This window comes from Scatophagus argus, chromosome 23 (genome assembly GCF_020382885.2).
Source record: "Scatophagus argus isolate fScaArg1 chromosome 23, fScaArg1.pri, whole genome shotgun sequence".
Lineage (NCBI taxonomy): Eukaryota > Metazoa > Chordata > Actinopteri > Scatophagidae > Scatophagus > Scatophagus argus.
This window is the reverse complement of record NC_058515.1, coordinates 9,789,346-9,817,043: the sequence shown is the minus strand read 5'-3', so window position 1 is coordinate 9,817,043 and position 27,698 is coordinate 9,789,346. Positions and strand designations below refer to the sequence as shown.

Below are 27,698 nucleotides of genomic sequence, written 5' to 3'. Positions count from 1 at the left end.
TCAACACACAAAAATACTAATACCGAAACTGACAAAATAATGTATTACTTCACCAAGAGAGGCTTATCATAAAAACTGATTCAAAGAATGAGGATTTTAAAGAAACATGCCTACCATTAGTGAAACTGCAGTTTACCATGTGTCCCTAACATCCTTGTTTCACCCTGCTATTGCTGTTTCTCCTCGCCAATCCTCTTTTTTGTTTCATGAAGTAAATTATTTTGGATTTTAACCAAGTGTGAGCCCGTCATACATTTTCTGGCAAATTCTTAATGACATTCAAACTGCTTGATGACCTCTATTGCAGAGCTTCTGACTCTAAACTGTTCCATCTTTGTCGTTGTGGGATTTAAATTCACTTTGTCTAAATGTCCTCAGTAAATTGTGCTGTTTGAGTCAAAAGCGTTACTCTTTAACAAATTACTTGACCTCTCCTTTTACCTTTAGAGTAGATTTTTGTCCAGTAATTGAATAATATAATTATGCAATAACTATGGTTTATCACATCTCAGTGGCAGCAATGTACAAGTACTGTGCATCACTAAAAATCTACATACTAGTCAACCATTTACAGTGCTGGGGAATAATGATCTCAGAAAGCACAAACTGAACACATCAGATTCTGACATACAGACCTGATGTTTTGCACATGTAAATCAACTTTATAGACGATGTTGAGGCCAGTGGAGCCGATAGAGTCAAACCTTTGCATGTATGGAAAACATTCACTTTCACATCATGAGTGAAGACAGAAGTGAGAAATTGCAATACACTTATGACTAAGAGTGGGAGCTTTAGCACATATCACACAATGATGACTCATGTCAACATGTACAGTTGGTGATAACAATAAGATTGGAAGAGGAGCTTGTTTTATTGGCCACAATGAATCACAATGGTCAGACATAAACTTGACTCAACATTTTATTGAATTATAATCCAACATGTTAATATTTGCTTAATCTAATCTTGCACAGCTGGGTTATTTCTAAAGATAGAGCTAAATCTAGGCAGGTGACTACTATAAAACGCAAAAATGATAAATGATAACTGCTCAAAGTTGGTGGTGAGAATATTTTTCAGACTACATTTCAGTCTGATCACACTACTAACGGAACTAACCTTTTAAATCAATAGAACATAAAGAAAAAATACAAGTAGATTCTATGATATTTAGCAAACAGGTTGTGTGCCCTCAGCCTATATAACCAAAACAGCCGCCTATTATCCCTGAAGGACCTGTGTGGTGATCACTGACGTGCCGCCGGGTTGGTTATTCCTGATCTTCAGCTCACGATTCATCTGGCACCACACACAAGTGTAACACCAGAGTATCTTGCAGCAGTCGTCACAGCACGAGCCCTGCAGGAGGAAGAAGAGGAAGAAGAGAGAAGTGATAAATCCAACAGCTAAATGGAAGCACATAAACTAAAAGCTGAGGCCTTTACCTAAGGTCAAGTCCTAATTATAATTTGGTGATTTTCAAAGAATTATGCATTGTTGTTATCACAACCTGTAAGCCAGGTCCCCCTCTCGCACTTGCACTTGGTTCAGCCTGCTGCAGCTTGTCTTTTAACAGGAAAACACAAGCGAGGACTCATTTCCCCCATACTGGCCTCCCTTCACTGGCTCGCTGTACGTTTCAGGACTGATACTAAGATTTTACTGTTTGCTTAAGAGTGATTAAATGGAATAGCTCCAAGCTACTTCTCCGACCTTTTACCCCTGGCTGTCCCAAGTCCGAAGCTGAAGGAGGAGATTGAGCCTTTGCGTTTGTTGCACTGCCTGTTTTTAACTGACTGTCCTTTTATCTTTTAAGCTTGTTTTTGTTGTATTTTTCCACTTCTTGATTGTATGGGACTTTGGTTAACTGTTGATGTTTTAAATGTACATAATAAATACATTTAGATTTGAGTGTAAGAGTCAACAACAACAACAACAAATTCGGTTCAGAGGGTATCTGAATACATTTGGGCTTCCCTCCTCCTCCCTCCCATATTCTGGCACCTGGATGCCAACTCCCTGATAACACATACTATTAACTCACTGGATCGCTAAACTCTTTGAGGCTCTATTCTAATTCTTCTGTTATTTTTTCTTCAAATGTATGTGTAAAATTATATTTTGTTATTCTGAGTATTCATAATAAATTCTGTCAGTGCTGTTGGTACGTGTTGGTGCGTCTACACGTTCACATGATCAAATTTCTACCTTTGTGGACAATAAAGTTGTATTTCACTCTATTTGATAACAAACATCACTGAATATGTAAAATGTAACTCCTCACTTAACTCATAAGGTTCAGTTGGCAAAAAAGTTGTCAGTAGCATTGATGTTATGTTAAACAGTTATATTTATATAATCACAGCAGTTGTGATTAGGTGTGCAGTGGAATACTGTGGGACAAAAATACAAGAAGAATAACAACCTGCTGATCCAACCCAACAAATTAAATTAGTCTACTACTGGCATTTTACACGGAATCTATAAGAAACCTTGAAAATTAAATCCCAGTTTGTACTTAATACTGTATTTTATTCCTAAAATAGAATAAACAATTTTCTACGAGCATAACTGATTTTCAGTGAATTGTCACCTTTGTGTTCTTCTGAACCACAGTTACCTTACTGTATGACTGTTCCACATTTATCGCATATCTAGTTGCCATGACATTCACATGCCACACCAGTCATTTTATATACAATATACCACTGCTAGTCTGAGCAAGCGTGAGTAACCAGTTGTAAGCCAAACTTGCACAATGGATGTGTTCAGGGCGAGGCTGTGGAGTACTGTGGAGATAATGTCCACTTGGTTGTATTGAACTACAGTTACATAACTCGCTGCATAGCTGCTCCGAATACAACGCCGTCAACAAACACCAGTTATTGTTCGCATTATTACTGCTATATGTTCAGTACACTATTGCTCAATTGGCAAGGTCACTGGTCAAACAGATTTAGTGCAGAGGGCTTCACAGGGATCCAGAAATCAGAGTACAGTACATGTAGTGACTTCAGTGACGTAAATTTCATTTAATGTTTTATCCATAAGGGACGGGTCATTTTAAAAAATATGAGTGGCCCTCACAAAAGATGTGAAAATACATTATATTACACCCTGCAAATATATGTTTTGGACTTACATTTTTATTATGTTTTTCATATGTTGTTGTTTTCTCTTCTTATGCTGTGTTTCTGTCCTGTCTGTTAGATATTACAAAGCAACTTGAACTTTCATTTTGTGCAAGTACTAAACAACTGTTGTGTGATTGTGGGTTACAATGCAGACTGTACTGTATTCAAATTAAGTTGCAGATTGAGAAATTGAGGAAGCGTTCCCTCACAGCTGCATGCCCTCATGTAAAACAACAACCCTGCACAGCTTCTGTTGCTGTATGTCCTTTGCAGGAACATCCTTAATTGTCAATTAACATTAACTTACAAGTTCTTTGAGCTACTGGGTTAGTTGTTGAACAAGGCGTTGTTGTTGCTGTGGCAACACTCATTCGGCTCAGAGCTATTCAAGCACCACAATCAGTTATAGGTCGGATGTTCGACAAACCGTCTGTTGGACTTCACCTGAAAATTATTCATCATTCTTTTTCATGTAAACCTAAGAATACCCCCATCCCTTCCCAAAGCAGCCTTACAGGGATGTTGTGGCGCTCCCTGATGGAGGAGCGGAGTAGGCAGGACACCACGCAGCAGACGTCCAGCAGCGGCATGGCGCAGCACCAACCATGGTCTGAAGCTGTCTGACACTGCATGCAGGGGAAGCAGAAAAGAGCACAGCAGCCTTGACAGCAAAAGAGAACAGAAAACAACACAGGGATATTAACTCTGACCGTTAAGATTGCGCTAAAATCTTATCTTGAATTTCCCGCAAATGTCCTCCTAAAATTTCCTAAAATACAGCGCTCAACCCCGTGACACTGACTTTCCTTTGGAACTGAAAGAGGAACCGGTTTACACATACATACTACTTATTTCCTCCTTTTATATAAATTTAAACAATCAAGCAAACATGACAAATTATGATAAACTAATTGTTTTGCTTATAACAACAATGGTAATACACAAAAAAGCTGTTGGAGTGAATCTCACAAAAAAAATATTGCTATTATCCACATTATGGGAATTGTAGTGTTACATTTTGGAGCATGAACCATACTAGGGACTAAATCAGTATTTTGTATCACTAATTAATCAAAACCAAGATAGCAACGGTCTTCAACTTTTATTTTCGTTTCCAAAGGAACATGGGGTAACATGTGAGTACATGCAGTATGCTTCAGTGACTGTGGAGATGAATGACACAAACTGATGGGTAATATTATCTGCTGGGTTGACTTACAGGTGCCCATATCACTGCAGCAATCGCACAGACCGGTGCTCCACGTCCCAGGGCCCTGGGCAGTGGTCATCACTGTCACCACCTGTCCTGGCTGCTGTTGGATGGCCATGTCTGAAAAACACAAGACAGATATGGAGGAACTGGGAAGGGGCTTGGGGGATTGTTTTTTTCCATCTCAAGTTGTTTTCTGGTTCATGTTAATTACAACAAAGACCAGGTGTTATCCGCCCAAAATAGCTATACTGTATCTTCATGACTACAGCTCTTTGAAAGAAAAACAACTGGGCATTCAACTAACCATAAGGGACTGGCAATTTGTGCTATGCATTTTCCTGCATTTCAAGCAAGACATGATGGGACAAGGTCCATGATCTCCACACTCATTCATTTGTATGACTAACCATCATAAAAGGATTTGCAATCAAGTTTACTGGAAAAGTGTGCCCAATATGCTCATTTCCTTCACGTGTTTCTTTAAAAGATAGCAATGAGGACACACCTAAACGCAATACCAACCAACATTTATGATTATGACGAAGTCTTGTGGGGGAGTCATCCTCCCAGAGGATTGGAAGCTGATATGCCAGCATATTAATGTCCTTAGTTTTAGCAAGTGTATGTGCCATGGTAACATTTAATGGGATTTTTGTACAATCACAGTCGATCAATAATATGCATCATTTCCTGTCTTTGTATACAGCCAGTGTTATGGCAATAGTGGATTTTTAAATCATTCCTGCATCAAATGTGTGCCTTAGTGCTTAAGTCTGGTAATAGGATGGATCCAAACTGTTTCACGTGTACCACCAACATCAATTTAAAGCTATGCTAAATGAAATGGTAACCAGCATTGGGGTTATTGTAATTTCGTTACTGTTGTCAGGAATGTAGGAATATAACACATTACTGTTGAAATTTTGGTAACTTTGTTACAGTTACTAGACTATAGTAACGGTTGTTACAGCGTTACCCATGTTTTTGTGCAGTGAAATCATCTATAGGTTGACTAATAAAACGAACTGATTGTGTAAAGGAATTCACCTATCTCACACAGAAATGGCATGTTAAATGAGCAGAGATTGGTTAGAATCAGGTGGAAAAGAGTGAAGTTATGGACTGGAAATATTCACATTATTAGCAAACCTGTCCGAGCACTTGGAAAGACAGCACAGCCGTACCAAAGATCACCATGACAGCAACCAAGGTGATGAGACTGCCGCAAGACCGCCAAAGCAGGCCAACCTTACAGGACCACAGCAGGTAACACCGCAGGGAGAAATAAATAAACTAGTGGCAGCCTATGTGGTGGAGGACATGCTTCCCTTGTCTACAGCAGAGTCACCATGTTTCTGAAAAATATTAAGCTATGCCTTGAACCATGTTCATACTTTGCACAAGGTCACTGCTTTATAAAGTAAAGTTAAATGAAAGATTAGGTTTCTGCATGCATTTCTGCATAGGGAATTTGGATATGAGTGGGAAAACAAACATAAAGTAAAGTAACGAAGTTACCTTTTAACATTAGTAAAGAGTAAACCAATTACAGTTCAAAGCAGTAACTAAAGTAAAGCAGCCAGTTACTTTTTTTTAGTAACTTATTGAAACACAGATGGCAGCCTATGTAAATGCTTGGATAATCCTAAAATAACACAATTTAAATTAGACTTTTTAACCAGACAAAACTTGAACACATCCGTTAATTTACTGCTTCCATCATTCACACAAAACTAGCTACGTCAAATGTCAAACCAGCTAACGCCCTGTATGCGTAGCTCTGCCCGTCTCTTTCAAATACAGTCTTAAAAAGATACATTTTTTATGGGTAAATTAATTTCTGAATTCTATCGGCAGTTTAAGCCACGTTTTAACTTTTTTGTTTTACATCATGGCATAGGGGAAAAACCGGGGGACAGAACGTCATTAGCCATTCATGCTAACGAGCTAACGTCAAATTCAGCAGTCATGCTTCACAAGTATGCAGCTGCTAGATAAATATTAAAAACACCTTTGAGGCGTAAGATCTCATCTAATCTCGAGTTACAATTTATTCTCTCACAGACAACACCCAATCTTCAGTTTTTTCCAATATATAAAAAAACTGGGGGTTTTGTATTTTTTATAGTATAGCAGTACAGTGCAGTATTTTCTAGTCTGTCCAAAGTTAATATCAATGCCCATTAGCTAGCTAACCTCAGCCTCCACTTAGCTCTTTAATTGCTTAAAAAGCGACACAGGAAACGGATGAAAAGTGTGATTTGGCCGAATGTAACGGATTACCATGAGGAGTACCGAAAGTGCAGTATTCAAGTGGCTAAAAGCTAAATTTGTCGGATTAAATAACATATTTTCTTCGTTATAACCCCACTGCATTGACAGCACTTACGATGTAATATTTAATAGGCTTTCTTCATATTCTACAGAGGGAACGGAAAAGTACTTTGGTTAACATGGTCATATAAGCCCGCCATTGTGAGCTGTAACAGGAAAAAAATAAATCCTGACAGCATCTTGTTCTCTTCTGCTTAGACATATGGTTGTTTTATCACTGCAACAAGCCGAGTGAACAAGCCACAATAACAGAAACCAATAAAATAATTAATTATTTAATCAAGTTTACCACAGGCTCAGCATCAGGCAGAGACTAATAAATTCCATTTAAACCGTTTCTTACCTTTTATCTGGTTCCGTGAGCTGTGAAAACCCCCAAAAAATCAAGTAAAATCAGTATACTGCACGTGTGTGGCGATGGGAGAAGAGTGACCTCAGTTCTCTCTCGGTTTGCTCGGAAAGCCACCCCACCCCTATTAAAACATACACTTTCATAAACAGGAAGAAACCTTTGGAGCATATCAAAAACGGAAAAAAAAAGTGAGGGGAGGGGTAAAGAAAGCCGTTTGACGCTGCTGTGCCGGTGAAAATGCAAACCAAAAAGAGCAGTTTCGATTTTGTGGAAGAAAGAAAGAAAAAAAAACGATGCAAATTATTCACACTCTCAATAACGCTGTTGTTACAGGATCATCTCTTCACCTGATCAAAACTGGTTCACGACGACGGTGTCCTTCATAAGTGGTTTAAAGCAGCCTGGATAACTACAGGCAGGAGACAAAACGAAATAAAAACCGTTGGGACAAATACACAACAATCCGTTTTGTCCGCACAAAATGTAGATGTATGATATTGAATTGTGTGTACGCACGAATAAGACAATAAGTATTCAAGATACGACTTACTAAAAAATACTTCCTGTTCTCCTGTAGGTTATATTAACGTCCTCACCTGCCAAAAAAAATAACATAATAGTTATGGCACTCGTGACGGAAATTGCTATAAGAACAAAAGGAAACCTAAACAGCCTGTCCTATAATTATTAAATAGGAGTGTCGCTTTTAGGCTTTTAAGCATGCGCTGCAGTAATTTGTGATATTACTGTTTATATGGACGAGATTTTCCACGTTTAAATTTACTTGATGCTTCTCAGAACATGAGCCTCTATTCGCGATCCCCGCTGTGTACGCTAGGTGGCGTAATGAGCCCAGGGATCAATGACTAGAAAGCGGTTGTAATTGTAAATTTGAAGCATGTCGCTTACAGTATACGAAGCTACAGCGCTCATTATGCACTGGTGGATTATTGTAGTCACACACACACACACACGCATACAGATACTAATATCAGTGAACATAGCGCCCCCTACTGTCTGCCTCTTTGAGGATGATACTTTTAATTAAAAAATCCGCAACCTGAGCAGCGTGTCACTCCAGCCGGGATGAGAGAATACACCTGGGTGGGTGCGCATGCGGTTTTGAGATTATGAAGGGTCAACGTGTGTGCTTTGTGTGTGTGTGTGTGTGTGTGTGGCCCAGCTTTTCAGTCAGGTTCACTGAATCACATGCAACCCACAGAGCAGCAACGGCACCACTGATTGGCCGCCTGTCCCTGCTCACGGCAGAAGGTGGCAGCAGAGTGAAACATAACATCCGTCAGGAATCCTGTTCAGGTGAGCGCACGGCAGGTGGTGTTTCAGGTAGGAACGAGTCCTCACCAAGCATAAAATTAACGTTTAAGTTCAGGCTGGGGACTGTAATAAACTGTTCATGTCATATGTTTTGTGGGAGTTTTAGTTAGTTTAGTTATAGTTTTGAAAAGTTTTTGAAAAGTTTATGTTTTTGTTCCAAAGCTAAAATAAGAGGCTGAAAATAAGTTACTTAGCTGATTAAAATTAAACGCTCAAGGGTAAAGAATGAAGAAGTTACTAAAGAGGATCACTCAAGACTCCATGATGTGTGACAGTCACCGTGTGTGTGTGTGTGTGAGAGAGAGAGAGAGAGAGAGCGTGTGTGTGTGTGTGAGTGTGTGAGTGAGTGAGTGAGAGAGAGAGAGAGAGAGAGAGAGAGAGAGAGAGAGCGGCTGATTCGGCTTGTATTGAGTCAGTCCTCAGTGAGACAGCGGTGAGGGGGGATCATGCGGCGGACAAGCTTTCTCTCCCATCTTCATCATCATAATCATCCGACAAATCCGACCAAACACAGCTGAGGAATCATGTCGACGAACAACACCACGGGGTCGACAGAGATGAGGTACACGCGCACGCGTTTTTACGTATCCACCGTGTCCTTCTCGGTGCTGCTTCTCTTCAACATCATCATCAACTCGACCATACTCCGCGTGGAGCATCTCCGGAGTCATGCCCGCTTCGTGCTGGTTTTCCACCTGCTGCTATCCGCCTTGGTTTACCTGGGCATGAGCAGTGTCTTCCACTATCAGATTCACCTGAACGCACAGCCGGGCCGTTCCACCTGCCTGGCCATGATCACCATCTTGATCAGCAGCGGCTCCAACATCCTCCTGACGCTCACGGTGATGGCGTTGGACCGCTACTGCGCCGTGTGCCACCCGATGCGCTACACGTCGCGCTGCACCGCGGCGTGCTGGCCCTGGCTGCTGGGTGTGCTCACCTGGCTGGTGGCTTTGGTCATCCCTCTCAGTCTGCTCGCCCAACCCTACTCACAAACCACAGACTATAACGGGAAATGTGGCCCGGAGCAGCTGAGGAAAGGTGAGCTGCAGAAGGTGCTCTTCATAGGTTTGTGCACGCTGCTCATCCTGTACAGCTACGTGAGGATACTATTGGAGAGCCGGCGGTTAGGCGTGCTGAATCGGCGCAACAGGGCGGGGTGCAGGACGATCGCCCTGCACGGCAGCCAGCTGGCGGTGTTCATTCTGCCCAACTTTGTTAACTTTGTGCTAACGATGTTGTACAAACGGGAACTCATTTTGCAAGAGACCAAAGAGCTGTCAGCCGTGGTTATCTTTGCTTTCTTCAGCCTGGCTCAGTGCGTTGCGCCGGTTGTTTACGGCTTGCGCAAAGAGGAACTTCTGGAGCAGTTGAGTCACAGGTTCCCCTGTTGTTCCCGATATTTGAAGACCGTCCTCGGCTGGACTGTGCGAGTCAACTGGACACACGCCCACCAGAGAACACGGTAGGTCCCATCCATTCACATTAGTTTTTAACTTTAAAAAAAAGAAACACACAGAAAAGTTAAGGCTACCGGTTTCACACAAGACGCACGTCATACAGAGTTTATAAGCTGTGATGAGCGCTCTGTGTTTCAGGCCAGTTGTCAGATTATGAATAAAACCTCACAAATTTCTCAACTGAATCATCATCTGACATGAGTGCCTCACTTTACAGGCCTGGATCCTCAACTAAGGTTAGTCACCTGTAAAAGAGTTTAAATTACCTGGACCTGGAAGAGGGCAGGCCTAACAGCAGCCTAAGAGACATTCACAACCAGGCAGCCTAAAATTTGTTCTGACTTAAAACTGATGAATAAAACACCTGTATCCTATTTGTTTACCATTAGAAAAGAAAATAGAATCTATTAAATGGCATCGAAACTAGATATGAATACCACTGAGGTAAAAAAAACATGTATATGGTAAAAATATTACAAGTAGGAAAATGATTAAATGGAATTTCCACACCTTGTGTAAAAAAAAAAAAATGTCACGTGAAATCAAGTGAAATGTGAGTGGAAAACATATGCAAACATATGACAATCAGCTCATGAATCAAACCTGTTAATTCTCTCCCAGCACTAAACCGTATAGATCAGGTGATAGCAGGGGCGTAGTTAGAATTTCTCACAGCGGGTGATGGGGACCCTCACGTTCCTCTTGTGCCCACTGTATTCACATACACACCTCTACACTGACACACTTCTATCTGGAATTAGAATAATGATCTTTTTTGGCAGTTAAAGATATGTCAGAGTACACTCGTGTATTTTCTAGCCGAGAGCTGGATGAAAATATCGATATCACTGTGTTTGTGAAGATCAACCGACCGCCAGGTGGTGGTTAGCTTAGCTTAACACAAAGACTGGAAACAATTAGCCTGGATCTGTCCAAAGGAGAAAAATAAAAACAGCTGCCAGCGCATTCAGACTTCACTAATCAAGAATATGTCATTGTTCAATCTAACAACAAAAAAAAGAGGTAAAAGAATTTGTAATTTGTGTTGTTATAACAGGTAATGTGCTGGACTGGATTTGTTGTTGTCGGAGAGCAATGATTTCCTGTAGTTGCTGCTGGTTTCCTGGAAACCCAACCCCCATAGAAATTAAACAAAAAGGATGTAAAGTGTTAATTAGTGAAGTTCTGGGAGGTGGATTTTGTTACTCTCCGACAGAACCAGTCAGGCCGTTTCCCCTTGAGTTCAGCCTTTACACTAAGCTAAGCTAACTGGCTGGCTGCTGGTTGTAGCTGGAATTAAAGCACTTTTCAATACTTAAAATCTAACATACATTCTGAAATCTTAGTCCAGACACTTAAATAGGTCTCCTTTAGAGCTGGTATCCCCATATTGTCATTCCATATTTGATAATGGCCAACTGTTAAGGGGTCACAACTATGTGTTTGATGGACTTATCAGCACTGACTTAAGCTTACCTTAACTGGTCTGCTACTTAATAACCTAAAAGTTGTAATTAGATTATGCAAAACATTGCAAGGAAGTGATGAATTCTCCGAAGAAGGGTGATGAATAACACGATTAAGTCAGTCGATTGAAAAAATCGTGTGACACGTGTTCGTTTGCATGAGGTTCGATGCTACTATGACTGCTACTACTCATATGACTAAATTAAAATGGACATTTTCTGCATGATTTCAGGACAAAACCACAGCCGATCATAAAATACTTCCCTTTTCAGTGTTTCGGAAATTTTCTACATGCTAGACAGTTAACCACACAACAGCACAGAAGGAGCATGAGGTCAATTGTTGAAGCTGTAAGTGTTGTTTTAAGTTCTTTTTGCACCCCACCCCCACCACAGGGAGCGAACACTGACAGCCCAGACGATCATCTCCCTGGAGGTTGCACAAGTCCAAGAGGATGAAGAGGAGGAGGAAACCAGGCCTGTGCCAGTCATGAGTTCCTCACATGACTTAGACTCATGCCAAAGCGATACGGACGCTGCCTGATGGGAAACAGCAGGTCAATGCCAGGATGCCAATGGCTCAGGAACATTCGGATAAATGGCTGGTGTTCTCAGCTCAAGCCTTAAAGGAACTAAAGGAACCACTGCTTCTGATGCAATAATCCAGATCTGTGAGGTTTCTTCCTCATTAGAGGATGTTAAGATCTGGATGTCCATCACTGTGAGGACATCATGTTTATATTTTGCTCTGTTTTTGACATTCAGTCATTGGAGTGCACATTCTGTAAGTGGACGATCAGAGGCCAGCAGCGGAAGACAGTAAGGTCTCAGAAGAAGTGGGCGGTTTTCCTGACTTTTCCAGATATTTAAGCTTCAAGTCCCGAGGTCACAAGCCCAAATGTGCAGCAGTTGGGATTAAAAAGACTGGGACAGAGGATATACTTCAACATGTCATTCGGTGAATGTTGTTTTACATGTATTCTGGATATTAAAAATTGTGAGCTTAATGGTCGTGGTCTGCTAGAAAATTTCCAGCATCATTTAATCATTCAGTATGGCACAAAATACCAACCAATTTATGAAGCTGTGACAGCAGTTGACATTTCATCTTCTAACTAAATATTTGCAGTCAGATGGAATAGTGATAATGTTCTCATGTCCGCATGTTAAATGTTGCGGGTGAATGGACTCACTGATGTTTTGAGTATCAATACCAGTGATATGAGGATTGACGTGAAGAAAATTGGGTAACCAAGGATGGCATTCATGATCACCAGCTAAATGAGGATGAGCAATTTGAAAAACCCTACATTTCTCAAAACTCAGTCTTGAATGAATGCCCTCTCAATGCTTAACACTACTCAACAATACTATTAAAAAATAACAATAAGCTTGAAAGGGGAGTTGTCAACAGTCAAACAAAGACTGCTGGTTAAGTTGACCTGTGGCACAGTTGATGCTGAGCTCCAACAAGTCAAGCTTTCAGTCAGACAGAACCGCTCATGTTGGGGAAATTCTCAGCACCTTAACCACAGGACTCGTGAAGGCGCTGGCACAACCCTCGCAAGATCTCCGTCTAACACCCACAGTGCCGACTCTTGACAAGTCAGTTTGTTTCTGAGGGCAGGAAGGGGTTCCTGTTTTTACCCGACAGCAGCCTCCGCGTTCAACCAGACATCGGATGGCAAAACACCTACTGCTTCTACCCTGGAAGAGCCCCAGTGCTGCAGAAGTGAAAACCAAGTCACAGCTTGTTATGAATACAACAGAAATAGGAAATAGGAAGTATGCCTGGGGGCCAAAAGAAAAAAAAAAAAAGCCTTTTTTTTTTTCTTTTTTTTGCTGAGTGTAAATAATCTGTTTCACGGTTAGACAAGCTTTTACGGGAAGAAATCATAAAAAATGTCTCTGAATTTGTATGGTGACAAAAATATTTCAAGAGTCGAGACTGTACAGAGGCGACAGTTGTAATGTAAGTGTATTCAGGCAAAGGCTTAACAGAGGTTTGTTTAAAGGCAAAATAAATTAAACCAGTAGTGACACTCAGCTCTCTCACCAGCACAGACAAACAGATTGACAGATGAAGCCTACTTTATTCATTAATCCTGATCGGTTAAGTGTGTCACAACGCCAAAAAGCTCAAACTACATCTGCCACCTTCATCATAGAAAACACATTTTTAAAAGGAATGCAACCACATCTGTTCACACAACAGATCACTGACTAAAAAGCCTTTTTTGTCACATGTTAAAGAGAAGGCAAGAATGAACGTGCAGACATGATTTAAGTTTTATGAATGTTTTAACGCGTTCAGGTACACGAGATATAAAGTATTTATTGTACAAGAAATGGCTTCTTACAAATCTCAGGTACGCAGATGGATGTACGATTTTGAACAATTACAGTTAATGGAACCTGCTACCTGTGGCTGAAAAACTAAACAGTCATACATTAAAAGAAAAGAAAACAACAACAACAACAACACAGGTGAAAGCTATGCGTTTCATTCAAGTCACAGCAGGAACTCTGAACAGCATCTGAGAACCGGTTTGTAAGGCAAAGATTTTTGCTCCTGACATTATTGTTTTTGTGATCGGCACCGAGTGACCTTAATAAACATGCAGAAAGGCATTAAAACACATTAACACCACACCGTTATATATACCTGAACACAATGTAAATGAATGTACAAACTAAGGAGGACAAACACTGCCGTTTGAAATAACTCTGTGTATAAATCACTTAAAACAGATTAGTTCAAAGCTCCCCGTGTTAACTGGCCTCCTATCTCAAAGTTGCATTGATGTCATATTTATTTTTCAACAATAACACTATAACTTAATGTTTCCGAAAAAAAAAAAAAAACCCAGATCATTCAGTCAGCTACAAGAAGGCTGACATAATGTAAATGTACAAGCTCCGCGTACGCGTTCGAGACATTCAGTGATCAGCCGTTTTAGATGTGGGTGGTTGTGGGGTTGAGTGACTTTTCTGTCATGCAGATGTATTTGATTTATTTTTATTTTATACAGATAAAAACTCCAGCTCAAAATGCCAACTCCACTCAAAATTCTGGAGGTCTTGAGCCGGAATGAAACAAATATGTGACTGAAAAACAGATTCACGAAGACATCCGAATCTATTGCAGCTGCGATAACTCACAATGATGGGACAGTAGTTTTCAAATTGTGACTATTTTTGTGTAAAAATTATAAATAATTCATCCCCAGGTTGAAGACACAACTCCGGAAATGAAAACTCAGATAAAGCAGCAACGACGTGTGGATGGAGCAATTATGGCAATAAAGTTGATACAGTCTTAGACTTGGCATATGTGACAACCGGGTTAGAGTTTCAGAAGAGTGGAGAAAAAAAAAACCAAAGCAGTCATGGAGATGTGTGGAGTGTGGTGCGTTTAGAAACCCAGAGGGTGAGCGGACACCACTCCTCCGTTCTCCACCATGGCTGCAGAGATGGCCCGCATGTTCTTATAGAGCTGTCTGGAGTCACTGGAGCGCAGAGCCTGGACGTCTCGCATGACTCTGTCATGGGCCTGAGGAGGGAAGGCAGCATCAAATCAAATTCAGGTGTTTAGAATTTACCTCAAGATGCTTTTGCCAACATGCAAGTTTGGGCAGCAAGGTGGGGGCTTTCATTATATGCATAAAACCAGTGAGAAGTCCTGCTGATGCTCAGGACACCTTGAGATGAAACCAGAGATGAGGCAATGCAGTCATCCAGGGGAAGCAACAGAACATCATTGCTATAAACTAATTGGTTTGAACTTGACTTTTTGGAGTAGTTAAACATTTTGGAAATGTGCCTATTGTCTTTCTTGCTGAGAGCTAGATGAGAAATTTGACCGTATATTCAGATAGGACTGGAAGAAAGAGAATAGGAGCATTTCTCAAAATATTGCACGTTACCTTTAATAACCCGGGATTTAAAAGTCACATACGATTCTATTCATAAAGACAAAAATTCTGTTTATCTATTGGAAAGTTATTTGTCCATCCCACTCCTTCAGATTCAGCCTCATCATGAGAGCGGTTCGGGCTTTGACGAGGATCTTACCTCCATACACCAGGTCTCACACAGCATCTTCTCATGCTGAGCGGAGGCAGTGCCCTGGCTCAGAGAGCGTGAGGCCCTGCAGAGAGGAGGGGGAAAAAGTGTGCTTAGGGTGTGTAGGAGTATGTAAGTGAAATAAAAGAAGACCATATAGAAAGTGAGTGGGAGTGCAGAAGCAAGAAAGACTGAAACGAGTGCAGAGAGAGACAGAGCGGGTGGAAAAAAAGGACAAAGACAGAGCCTGTCAGAGTTTTCTCTTCTCGTTTCGACGTCTGCGTACCTGGACAGGACGACCACCATGGCGTAGAGGTCAATGGCAACGTCTGCCACTCTCTTCAGTACAAACTGTTCATCTGCAACAGGAAACTGCTTGTTGAATTGAGTTATTATTACAAAATACACACACACACAACAGTACCAAGTTAAAAGAGGACTCAAAAGCCCAAAGCTTTGGATGTGGTTGGAATATTTCCACGTACAAATCAGATTTTTTATTTTTAGGCAATTCAGTTCAGATATGATTTTTATTTCCCCTTGTGGAAATCCAAAATGATTGTACCTCCAGCACAAACACCCAAACTGTGCCAAATGGGGATTTTTATCCACACACACACACACACCAGTGTTTCACCCATAGTATATTTGGGAGGGCACCCCGCCCCCCCAACAGACACCCCCCGTCCTGCCAACAGGATCCCCACCCAGAAAAAGTCATAGTCATAGATTTTTTAAAAAAAATCCATTATTTAATTTTTATTTCAATCAAAAGGGCCTATAACCGGCGTTCTTATCAAATAAAAAAGCTAACTTCAGAGTCTAATGCGTTGCTATCGTTATTAATTAATACGCAACTATTAATAAATTATTAATGGATGACCGGAGGTTTCCCAAACGCCCCCCCCCCCCCCCAAGCAAAAATCTTTTCCTTTTTTTTTTTAAACGAACCATACGTGGCACAGCTAGCTCTACGGCAGAGGCTAGCTGTAGCAGATGCTAGCTACACCCCCCGCAGCTCATTCCAGCCCAGGCACCCCCTCTCCCAAAGGGGAAACACTGCACACACTCACCTATGATCTTCTTGCCATGTTTGATCAGCAGCTCCTCAACAACCCCCCCAAACTGTTCAATGGCTTTAGTGGTCTAGAAATCACAGAAAGCACACACTGGTCTGAGAGAAATATGCAACACAAAAAGTTAAACTGGTAATTACATGCACAGGAGAGTCCCACTTCATCTCATTAGAAAAGAAGGTATCCTGTCAAAATGTCACTAGGACGCCCACTCACTATGTCCCTGCTGCCACTTAAATAAATGTCTTGAATGGAAAATGTACCAGTTCACCGCTCCGTGCCAGCTCTGGATGTACAGTCCCCTGCAGTGTCAGACCTGTGCTCAAACCTGCCTTCCTACAAGGACAAATAAAGATAGCTGTTACATAATCGTGGCTGATGAGGAAGTACAAATCACCATTTTGTGGTGAGAAGCAGCACAAGAGCAGAAGTCACAATCTGTCTGTCATCTGTGTCAATACGGGATCTGATATGGACTCAGTGTAAACAGCCACGCGGTTTAAATATTCATATTTAAACGCGGTTTAAATATGAAGTGCACCTGACCCTGTGGCCCCTTTCACTTTGATAGCTCTGCTATAAATGAAGTTATCATTTAAATTCATGATAAATTCATGAATGTGAATTTTAAAAACAAACTAATAAGATTGTACATTCAAAAAAAGTAATTCATTAAAAAGTAAAAAGTATTTATTATCGGTGTATCGAAAACAATTCCAGTCCACAGTGGGAGGTTTTGAGTAAATTGCAGCAATTCTAGTGATCAGAAGTCAGTGACTTCCACAGTAAAGTATTAAACACAAACTAAAACAAACAAACAAACAATGTAGACTCACACAAAAACAATCCCTCTCAATTATCACTTCTGACCCACTGCAAGTGTGTGGAATGTGCCATCTGCCTGTATTTTATTTATCTTAAAAGAATTTTGCTGTGTTTGGGATTTTTCTGCTTATTAACAATTCTGAAGAAAGATGACTGAATTCTTGAATTCAGCTAAAAGAGCTAACGGATGAGCCGTTTCTGCTCTGTCAGATCTGTCTGAACTGACGCTTGTGTCAATGAACTAAGTCTATCATATACTGTGCAGTGGAAGGGAAGTCCCTATCTCTCACTGACAGAGAGAGCAGTTGATAGAGCATGCAGATAAAGACACTTTTCTGAGCGTGTGTGTGATGCAACCTTTTGGCTCTCTTGGTGATTTCTCCTGCAAGCAACCCAGCATTACCAATGGGATTCTTCAGGGCCTTCTGCAGGCTCTTCAACTGGTTGCCAGCGTTCTGAGGGGGGAGAGGGGGGGGGGCATGATTTGCTTAAAAAACTTAAAACTTATTTTATCAATCAGCCTCTTACTGCAAGCAATGGACCCTCCATGAACATGTTATTTTCTGCCAAGAATGGCCTTGGCTATTTCACATGAGAGATTTCTGGATTTGTTTATCTCCGTACTGCACAAATCAGAGTTCAGGAATGTTTGAATCGGAATCAAACTGTTTGGTTACTCCCAATTAAACGTAATGAAACCAGACTGAAAAAAAGGTCAATCTGGAACAAGACATCTTACAGTTTTTGTATGAAACTTCTCCAGTAACGGCACAAAATCTTTCCCTGGTGATCTGTTGTTGATACAAGGAGTAAGAAGTGTGCCGTAAAGGAGCTGAATTTCATTTAAAACATGCCGTTTTCCCCACTGTTAGATAAAGCTGTCGACTGTACTGTAAGATGGAGAGATGATAAGAAACACAGGCTTGAAATTTGGCATTAAGTAAGTATGAGGAAGTTGCATCTTGGTCATCCGTTTTTAAACCTTCAAGATGATACAGCATTTTGTAAAAATGCATGGGAAGTAGAAGCAATCAGAAAGCACTTCCTTTCTACAGAATGGCTGTACTTTTCCATGAACACTTTATCAGAACACCACAACTGATAGAGTTAAAGACAATACTACAAAGAGGTATTATTATACCTGGAAGCCATTGAGGGCAACGAAGAGCCTCAATATGTCGTTGGTGCCCTCAAAGATTCGGAAAATTCTCAGATCCCTCATCACTCTCTCCACTCCAGGATCCTGCAGAGATACGCACAGCGAGATGATGACCTTCTACTTGTACACTATTGTAAAGATTATTTTCATTTTTAAAAACAGACTGAATCTTACTTACTAAATTAGTTATTTACTTACTAAATGTACATGTAAATCTAAACTTACTAAATGTTCACCTCTAAAATTCACTCAATTAGAGCTCTGCGAAATGCTTCTTGAAGCCATATGTTTATAATGGCATAGTGAACCATCAACAAGGAGGAATGAGTTATTTATCATATCTTACACACTGAAGACATATGAATCTCGGTGTCTCACTGAGACCAAATAAGATGAGAAAATACCAGCTGCAAACATGTATAAAGATAACCGCTTTTCACTTCTGTACTTGTGAGTCCTGTGTCTGAAAGTCACTGGTGATATTTTAAGACAGGCAGAATGTGAAGCAGAAATGAAAATGTACAGGACAAACTTCTGGCTTTGTTTCCTTGGTGAAATGAAACCCTGAGTCAAAACGTACACTGTGAGCAGAACGAATCAAAGTCTGTTGTATCAGTGTTTTTCCCCTTCTTCCTTTCAGACAGCTCATACCCAACAACCAATTTCTCAATAACTTGTAGAACCACAAAATGGACAAAACTGCAGAATCATCTGCACCACGTTATCAATCCATCATAGAAGAATGTTTGTGATAATTAAAATGTTCAAATGCTGTTCAGGGTTTTAGTCAATTTCAAAACTTCACCGTTAATCACCTAAAACTGCTTTTTATAATAAGCACAATAATAATAATAATTGCTCCTTCTACAGTGCTTTAATGGAAGCATTTCCACGATGGGGCAAACTTCAGAGCAGCACGTCTGTTGGTAATGTGGCCTATTGTAGCGTCAGGTTTATTTTAAGCAAAGCAAAATGATTGTTTACACAACATAAGTTAGCTGCTTTCTTGTTTCACCTAAAGAAACCGTCAATGTGGTATCGGTTGTCTCCGAGACTGAGCATCTTGAATGTGACTCAATACCACAATGAGAAAGTGTACGTGACAACTCTGAGAAACAACCATGCTGCCTCAGCCAAAGTGTGTAGTGGTGGGTTGCAGCACTCTTGTTGCTGGCTCATTATGTCACAAATGATGAGATGACTATCGGCTGCTACTGATCCATGGAGACCAATGCAGAAATAAGGCACTAAGTCAATATGTTCAAGACACTGATGGCATGAAGAGACTCACACTTGTGTAAAGCAAGAAATAGTACCAGGAAATAAGCGGGATTCAAACTCAAAGTCACTATTGGGTATATTTGTTTGCACCTGAAGAACTGTGACGACAAATAGGCCGAAAACAAATTCACAGAGGACCTGCTTTGTGTTTGGACACCACAAAACAACAGAGACATTGTCATGTTCCAGGGAAGTTTGCTGATTCCCAACTGTAATGTGTGAATGGATTTTTCAAAGGTGGAACAGAAGAATGACTGTCAGCAAACTAGCAGGGATTTCTGCTTAACACACAAGTGTATTATATCAACTGGAAAAGGTAAGTTTTAAGGTCAATAAAAACCGTTTTTTTCTGCTCAAAATGCAAGTTAAGTGTTTCTGCTGACTTTTCTTCCTGATTCTCTTCCTTAGACCCACATTCCTCAGCCTGAAACACAGGTCAAGTTTTTGCTAGTTTCCAAAATAGCTCTGACAGTAAAAATGACTTATGGTAAATAATGGTTACCGTATTTTACTGCAAAATGTGGAACTCTTTTGAGGCAAGGAAGTATAGTGCAGGCTTTATTTATTTATTTTTTTTTGCCCTGGTTCCTCCAGCCAAAATTCAGGTCATCTTTATGAGTTCCTAAAAGCTTTTTGGGTAAATAAGTGCTACCATAAACAAATGTAGCATTTATGTTGTTATTTTTTTTAACTGTCGTGCCTTTCGACAATGCAGGCACTGTATACAGCAGGTTCCAATGAGCTGTAGAACGCTTTAAGCCAATAATTTAAAAATTCTAGTAGGTGATAATACAAACTGTTGTCACATGCAGCTTCTCAGTGATCCCCGGGTTTGTATGAGACTAGATGTGAACTGAACACTCACCTTCATGAAACCCATGCCGCCCATAACCTGAATGCACTCATCAGTCACTGACCATGCGGCTTCCTGTCACATTTTTTTTTTTCACAAAAGACACACAAACAGATACAAGTGAGCTTTTGCTCGGCCAAAAACCAAAGATCAGATTTCATTTCAGTTCAGCAAACATGCTCGGAAACATCTACTTCCTCTATGTATGACCACCAAATTAAGTGTCTATATCAAGTCTTACTGAGGCAAAGATCTTGCTGATGGCAGCTTCAATCTGAAATTCCGTTGCTCCACTGTCCATGTTGCCACTGATCATGTAGGCCATTGACTGCAAGAAGATAAAGAGAAAGTAATGTAAACATTCATTTATCCCATCTTGATCGGCTGTGCTGCAGACTTTTTCAGCACTGGTAGGCAATGATGCAAATCTTGAAAGTAGTTTGATTCATTGCCTGTTTGCACTCAAAGCATCTTCGTTTGGCACACACCAAAAGGGATTTATTGGGCAGGAAATCAAGTAACAGAAAACAGACTAAAAGTGTAGATTACACTGTTGCACAAGGATGTTTGACGCAACCAGTAACACCGACTTTGTTAGAAACTGGTGATATCTGGTTCAGAACTGCTTTAATCAAATCAGCATCAGATAGCTCATCGTCAAAGCGGCCGAGATATATTTGACTCAGACTGTGGTGGAAGGTGAAAATTCATGGTTGAATTGCCTGACCTCAGTGACATACTGCAGCAAGGCCATGCGAGCCACCTTCTCCTGAATGGTTCCGTAGTTGTGGATCTTATTCCCAAACTGGGTTCTGTTGGCTGCATGATCCACCTGATGAAGAGGAGAAAATGACCGTCACCATTGCGCCATAGTTTATAGTTATTGTAACAAAAACAAAGAGATGGGTTAAGTATCAATCAACTTCCTCAAACTTGAAGACTGCAACTGAACTTGTTAGCATTCTTTTTATGGAGTCCCTGTTGACATGGTGTTGCTGTCGAGTATTTGTGCAATAAGAGGAACTTATTGACAGACAGCACGCTCAGAAGTGGGACAAGCTGCAAGGCTGGTGGCACCAGAGACTCAGCTCGGACCCTGACCACAAAGATGCTCTGACCACACAGAAAATGTGCTGAAAATAAACAGCTGAAGTGAAAGCAAATACAATGACCTTTAAAATTCAACAATGGGCTGTCCTAAAACAGTATTGTTACAAACAAGTGGTAACAGTGCAGAGGCGTGTAGTTTATGCCTTCATACACAGATTTCTTCCATCAGCTGAAACAAGTTGTTCCTCTCACCGTGAGAGAACCCTCAGATTAGGTCTTGGATGTGCCCCTCACACTCACCTAATATAACATAGAAGACATGGATTTCCCCAATTTGAACTAATCAAATTGTGACAAAATCAGTGACAAAATCATCTGCAACAGTTTTTTGGATATGTGCTATTTATAATTCACTTGGACGGAAAAGCTTTTTTTCTGCTGCCATCTTTACTCCCCGGCCAGAAGAGATATTGTATCTCAATGGGAAATTTCTGGTCAGAATCTAACATTAGGACAACAGTGAGTTTGCAGTGTTACACTTTCTGATCTTGATCTCCCTTCAGGCAGAGAGTTGTACATGTCGACTTCACCAAGTTACTAACGCACAAACAACCAGTTGATCAACCACTACGTCTAAGAAATGCCAAATGACTGTTGGTGCAGCTTCTCAGATGGGACGTTGCCACTTTTCTAGCTTTTACATTACCACAAATGTAATTCTTGTCAGGTTTTCATACTGTTGGTCTACGAAGACAAAGCAATTTGAAGCCATCTCTTCCACCTCTCATTAGCACTGAAGAAATGTTCCTGCACCAACAATTAAATGCGTACTGATACAGGATTGTTTTCTGAGCTCGCAATTCAGTTACATTACTAATTCCAACAGTCACTTGTGCTGAAATCTTTGAAACATTTGCACGTTTTCATCACACACACACAAAAAAAATCTGGTTGCTATATTTTCTGATGATGCAACTAACACAGAGTTTTGACTCATTTCTCAGAACATTAAAGTGCTGTGATAGCTACGACAGACTGAATACTAACACTTCAAAATGACCACATTGGGGACAGCACTCCTTTTTGTACTTTTATAAATTCAATTAGGTTGTTACATTACAAAATGTACATTTGGCTGCACGTTAAGTCTAGAGCAATCATAATGTTAGAGGGAAAAACAACAACCATGAGCAGAGGACATCTGAGTCTTCGGCGTATATAACCTCAGCAGGAAGTTGCATGTCAGAAACATATCATAGTGAACTACAAGAAGGGGGGAATTTCCCACAAAGCCACAACGAAGGAAATACATGTTTGAGAGAACTGGTATAATGCAGACAATACAGATAAAAAAGCAATGTAGCAGATGGGAAACATACACATAGAGAGATGGAAACAGATTTTATATAGCCTTAGTGTTGAAACCATAAGAAAACTGTCACAACGCATACCCCTTCAAGGCATCACTTCAGATGGGGAAACCGTTAAGTAGTTCCCCATTTGGTATGCATATTGCTGCGCATTTGCATTTGTAATACAGTAGGTAGTTTACTCACAGCTTTGGCGATGACTCCCTTCATGGTGCCGGAGAGGGCGGCTGCCATGCCAAATCGTCCGTTATTCAAAATGTTCATGGCCACCTTGAAACCTCCGCCAAGCTCACCCAGCAAGCAATCGGCTGGCACCCGAACATTATCGAAATAGACCTCAGCTGTGTTGGACGCCTTGATGCCCATTTTCTTCTCCGGAGGACCGCTACAATTAACAAGATGGGGTGACAGTGAAAAATAGAAAAGGTTCAAAGGTCAGACTTTGGTGTTAACATAAAGAACTTTAAATTGTAGGTCAAAACCATCAGAGCAGTGTCACAGACTTTGAGACAGTCAATATTGTACAGAATAAGTGTGCTTACTGCGACACTCCTCCAAAGCTCCTCTCCACAATGAAGGCCGAGATCTTGTCTTTCATCTCCCCAGTCTTGGGATCCTTCATGGGCGTCTTGGCAAACACTGTAAAGATCTCAGCCAGACCTCCATTGCTGACAAAAGAAAAAAGGGTTTTCATACACAAACAACTTCTAGCCATTAAACTGAAAAATGCTGCCCCCTTATGGTGAAAGCAAAAACATTCTGATTACGTGTCCTCACCTGATCCAGATCTTGCCTCCATTGAGAGTGAAGTACTTTCCGCAGGGGGACTGAACAGCTGAGGTCTTGATGGAGGCAGCATCAGAGCCGCTGGCTGGTTCAGTCAGGCAGAAGGCAGCAACATGCTCACCTGGTGGAACAAACACACACGCATGCAATGTCAAATTCGTCTCTATATCATATTTCTTCATTACTATATTATTATAGTAATAATAATATTTTCCTCTGTACCCTTCTCTGAGTAAATCCCCAATTAACCATCCTGCAGTAAATATGTATTTTTCTTCATCCATCACAACAAAATCACAACAAAGCCCCATGAAGAAAACAAGTCCCGTGTTTTCTGCATGGGACTTGCAGAGAATAATAATAACATTGAAAATGCAAGTAAATAAACATCAAATGCTGTTCTTCTTACCTGTGGCAAGCTTGGGCAGGTACTTCTCTTTTTGGGCCTGATTCCCAAAAAGCAGAATGCCCTTGAAGCCGATGGACTGGTGGGCACCCAGAGTGATGCCAACGCCCAGGTCATGACTGCCAACAATCTCAACCAACCGGGCATACTGTAAGATGTACAAATGCTATCACGTTAGACACATTGCACTCACCTGTTTAGATGTCTCATAAAATAAATAGCAACTATACAATATTTACTAATGCACTCGTGCTACTGAGTAATTATCCATAAATCAAATTACCTGAGTGTTTGAGAGGCCGAGGCCACCCAGGTCAGCTGGCACCTGCAGGCCAAAGGCACCCATCTCCTTCAGGCCCTGCATGGTGTGATCCTCTACCTTCTCCAAGGCATCATTCTTGGCGGGATCATTCACCTCCTGTCCACAGGAAGCAGAAACATGGAGGGTGAGGGATAGAGGTAGGTTGCAAGGATGAGGCAAGACAAGTTTAGCCAAGAGCTCAAAGATGTTTTAAAATTACCTCGAAAAATTTGCCGACAGGACCCACAAGCTCTCGAAGGAACTGCTCCTGCTCCTCGTTCAGGGCTATGGTATAGACAAGTTATTACACTATAAATGCGTTCATTTTCTACAGAGTTCTTCGAAGAAATGTTGGCAATCTTTCAAATATTAACTTGATATTCTCTGATTTACCTGAGGGGTAGGGAAACACCTGGGCAGTCTGGACTTGGCCCTTAAAAATGTTCACAGCAAATGATTTGGATTCCTGGAAAATTAAGTCAAACATAGTTAAGTAGTTGTCAACAAAAACAGAATATCTAAATGTTCAATTAATGAGCTTTACTGAAAAGTTTTCTACTTGTGTTTACATTAACTACTGTTGTATAAAGATTATTATCCTCAGAAAACATTCGCAAAGCTGATTGTTAAACATTGCTGCTATTTATTTATGTTAATTTGCTTGCAGTGTTCTCTTTCCCTGTCGTTGTTGAAACGTTGCTGCATTTATTGGTGTGTTACAGCCTCCTGCAGATCAGTGGAATAGTGCAAAGTCACTGGCAGTACGGCATTATAGTCACCAATGACAAGAGGTCAGAAACTCCACAGGGTACCTTTAGTTCTTAAGACGTGCTAAATACACGGCAAACCTTTTCTGCTTCAGTACTGTGTAAAAGTCATTTAAAATGTAGGAGAATAATAATAACAACATGAACTCAAACATAATAATTAATAACGATAGTTAGAGTTACAGCATTAACATACAGCAGAAACATCAGTCTTCTTCTCCACTTTTGTGGCAGCATCACTGCTGACAGCTGCTGGCTTCTCCAGAACGGCCTAAACACAAAGAGCAAAATGGAGACTGAGCTGGTGAACACTTCATCAATGCAGTACAGTGAATCAGAGGAATCTTGCACTAAAGCATTTGGCACAACAACACACACTGATAAAAGGCGCAACGGAAAAATAACTCCAAAAAAGACAAAAAGCAATGATAACAATGTTAATATATAAAGTGATCAAAATCCAGCGTTATGAGCAAAGAAACCACAAGTAAACATTTTTTTCACTTCCAACCAGAGCACCAGCTTGGTAAGTTGCCCACAGCACTGAATTCAAGCTCAATATGGGTGAGAGGTGGCGCCAAGGGCACATCCAGCCAGCCAGCTGACTGACCAGGAGTTCTGTGCATACGCAGATATTTTTGAAAAGGAGATGAGGAACCCAGTGTGTCTAATCTAACCCAGAGTTCATTAACAATCTACACACACTACTGGTACAGAAAACATACACCAACAATAATAATGTGGTAATAATGTTAATATCTGCGATGCCTTGGGTTGAAAATCTGACAGACCTGCTTTATGTGTGTATATATGGGATGGGATGTATTATAGGGCTTCGACTGGTACCTCAGAGCAAACCTATAATATACAATGTGTTTATCTGGTCATTCAAATATGATACACCCAAGTGAAGTAGTGGGTGTAGCTGGGCAATATTTACAGGATGAAATATCACAATATTTTCCATACACATTATAGCCTGTACACAGGAAGAAAGTCTCAAAATATATCATTGGCAAAATTAAACAGAATGACAGCTTAATGAAAGCAGCTGTGATATGGGTTGGACATATTGATAAGTGAAATGAATGACCAGAACAAAAAACGGATCATTATATTAGCATTAGGCGGAACGCACTGCGTCAGAATATAAGTAAACGCAAATAAAGTAGATGGAAGCATGTGTTTATACTTTTAAAACGCCAAAATGTAATTATGGAAGAACAAATGCTTTGCCTGCTCTGAACCCCGAACAACTTGTCGCCCACATTTATGGTGTCACCTTTACGACTGAGTCACGTGACCACTGAACTTTCCCCTACTTTCAGCTGGAGGGGGATGTTAACGTTATGTCAGCGAGCCACCGCATTAGGCCGAACAAGGACAGCAAACAGACTCAGACTTACCGTGAAACTACAGCACGTATGACAAATCATTATTAAAGCGTAAACATAACAAATAAATTACATTACAAGATAAGGTTATCGTACCTGTGCTGCTTGGCTTGCGTAGAAGCGGGCATTTTGCACAGCAACCACAGCACCGGCATGACCTCTGTAACACGGTATGTAGGATGATTTTGTTTTTCTTTGTCAAGATACGACAGTTAACAATAATGCGTTTTAATATGAACTGTTAGCAACTTACCCAGACAACACGGGAGGGACCCTGAAAATGGTGCGGCACAGTGCGTTTGACTGGCTCACTTTACGAAGCAGCATGGTTTAGTTTTGTTCTAAAAGGGAAAAAAATGAATACACCATAATTAGCTAAATAACACACTGATAAATAATCAAACGCAGACAGAAATAAGCGAGTTTAGCTAACAGTTACGTATACCGATGGTTCGTTAGCCACCGGTGGGTACCTAGCAGCTACGTAACGACGTTGGTTTGTTTTGTTACTCGACCAGTTTTAATTTGGCGTTTACTTCCGCGCACAAAAGGAAAAGGAAAAACAGATGAATATTTGTATACTACACACATGTATCAGTTACATTACGACACGTACCTTTAGACCGGTGCGGTTGCCGACTGTTAAACCAAATGACCCTCTCGCCTAATTTTTCCTGTTCGGAGTCAGACTGGGTCGCCGGATGCTCGCTGTCTCGCCGCGGTGCTTCATGGGATACGTAGTAGTAGCTGGTGGTGCACAATTCAATGATTTTCTAAGCCTTATGTGTAACGTATGCGTATAAAAACAACCACAAGAGAAGACAAATGGAACAAAAATTACTGGGAATGTATGAAGATTGAAAAAGGTGCGTGCATCTTTACTCCATGACTATGGGTAGATTAAAGTTTACAAGGCTGCATTTATTAGGTATAACAGAGGGTTTGTCAAGGACACAGACATCTATGTCATTTCTTCATTCCATCCTCAACATCTGTTGGCTCAGTTAACGAGAGAAAATTATGCCCTTTACTCCTCTGCTTATGTTTGATATTGCACAAATGAACAAT

The 27,698-nt window shown here is 40.7% G+C and overlaps 3 protein-coding genes across 4 annotated transcripts; 1 reads left to right on the top strand and 2 right to left on the bottom strand.

Moving 5' to 3' along the window:
* Window positions 1–906: 906 nt before the first annotated feature.
* ponzr1 (plac8 onzin related protein 1) lies at window positions 907–7,222 on the bottom strand. Its single transcript, XM_046379951.1, has 4 exons — window positions 7,028–7,222; window positions 4,357–4,467; window positions 3,653–3,798; window positions 907–1,362 (listed from the first exon to the last, which is right to left on the bottom strand). Exons 2-4 carry the CDS (start codon window positions 4,463–4,465, stop codon window positions 1,225–1,227), a joined length of 393 nt encoding a protein of 130 aa, XP_046235907.1. The 5' UTR covers window positions 4,466–4,467; window positions 7,028–7,222; the 3' UTR covers window positions 907–1,224.
* A 1,521-nt stretch (window positions 7,223–8,743) lies between these two features.
* Window positions 8,744–13,531, top strand: zgc:194312 (uncharacterized protein LOC794943 homolog). The gene is made up of 2 exons (XM_046379950.1): window positions 8,744–9,836; window positions 11,694–13,531. The coding sequence occupies exons 1-2, from the start codon at window positions 8,896–8,898 to the stop codon at window positions 11,839–11,841; spliced, it is 1,089 nt and encodes a 362-aa protein (XP_046235906.1). The 5' UTR covers window positions 8,744–8,895; the 3' UTR covers window positions 11,842–13,531.
* An 81-nt stretch (window positions 13,532–13,612) lies between these two features.
* On the bottom strand, window positions 13,613–27,405 carry acadvl (acyl-CoA dehydrogenase very long chain). 2 transcript variants are annotated; one of them, XM_046379947.1, is made up of 21 exons: window positions 27,247–27,405; window positions 26,884–26,971; window positions 26,727–26,790; window positions 25,433–25,507; window positions 24,863–24,935; window positions 24,690–24,754; window positions 24,452–24,586; window positions 24,172–24,316; window positions 23,754–23,883; window positions 23,519–23,644; window positions 23,163–23,361; window positions 21,284–21,388; window positions 20,798–20,884; window positions 20,569–20,631; window positions 18,405–18,506; window positions 17,621–17,718; window positions 16,702–16,774; window positions 16,436–16,508; window positions 15,649–15,721; window positions 15,372–15,447; window positions 13,613–14,850 (listed from the first exon to the last, which is right to left on the bottom strand). In XM_046379947.1, exons 2-21 carry the CDS (start codon window positions 26,955–26,957, stop codon window positions 14,713–14,715), a joined length of 1,974 nt encoding a protein of 657 aa, XP_046235903.1. In that variant the 5' UTR covers window positions 26,958–26,971; window positions 27,247–27,405; the 3' UTR covers window positions 13,613–14,712. The 2 variants fall into 2 exon arrangements, with proteins under 2 accessions (XP_046235903.1, XP_046235905.1); XM_046379949.1 differs by lacking the exon at window positions 27,247–27,405 and adding an exon at window positions 27,076–27,125.
* Window positions 27,406–27,698: the final 293 nt, after the last annotated feature.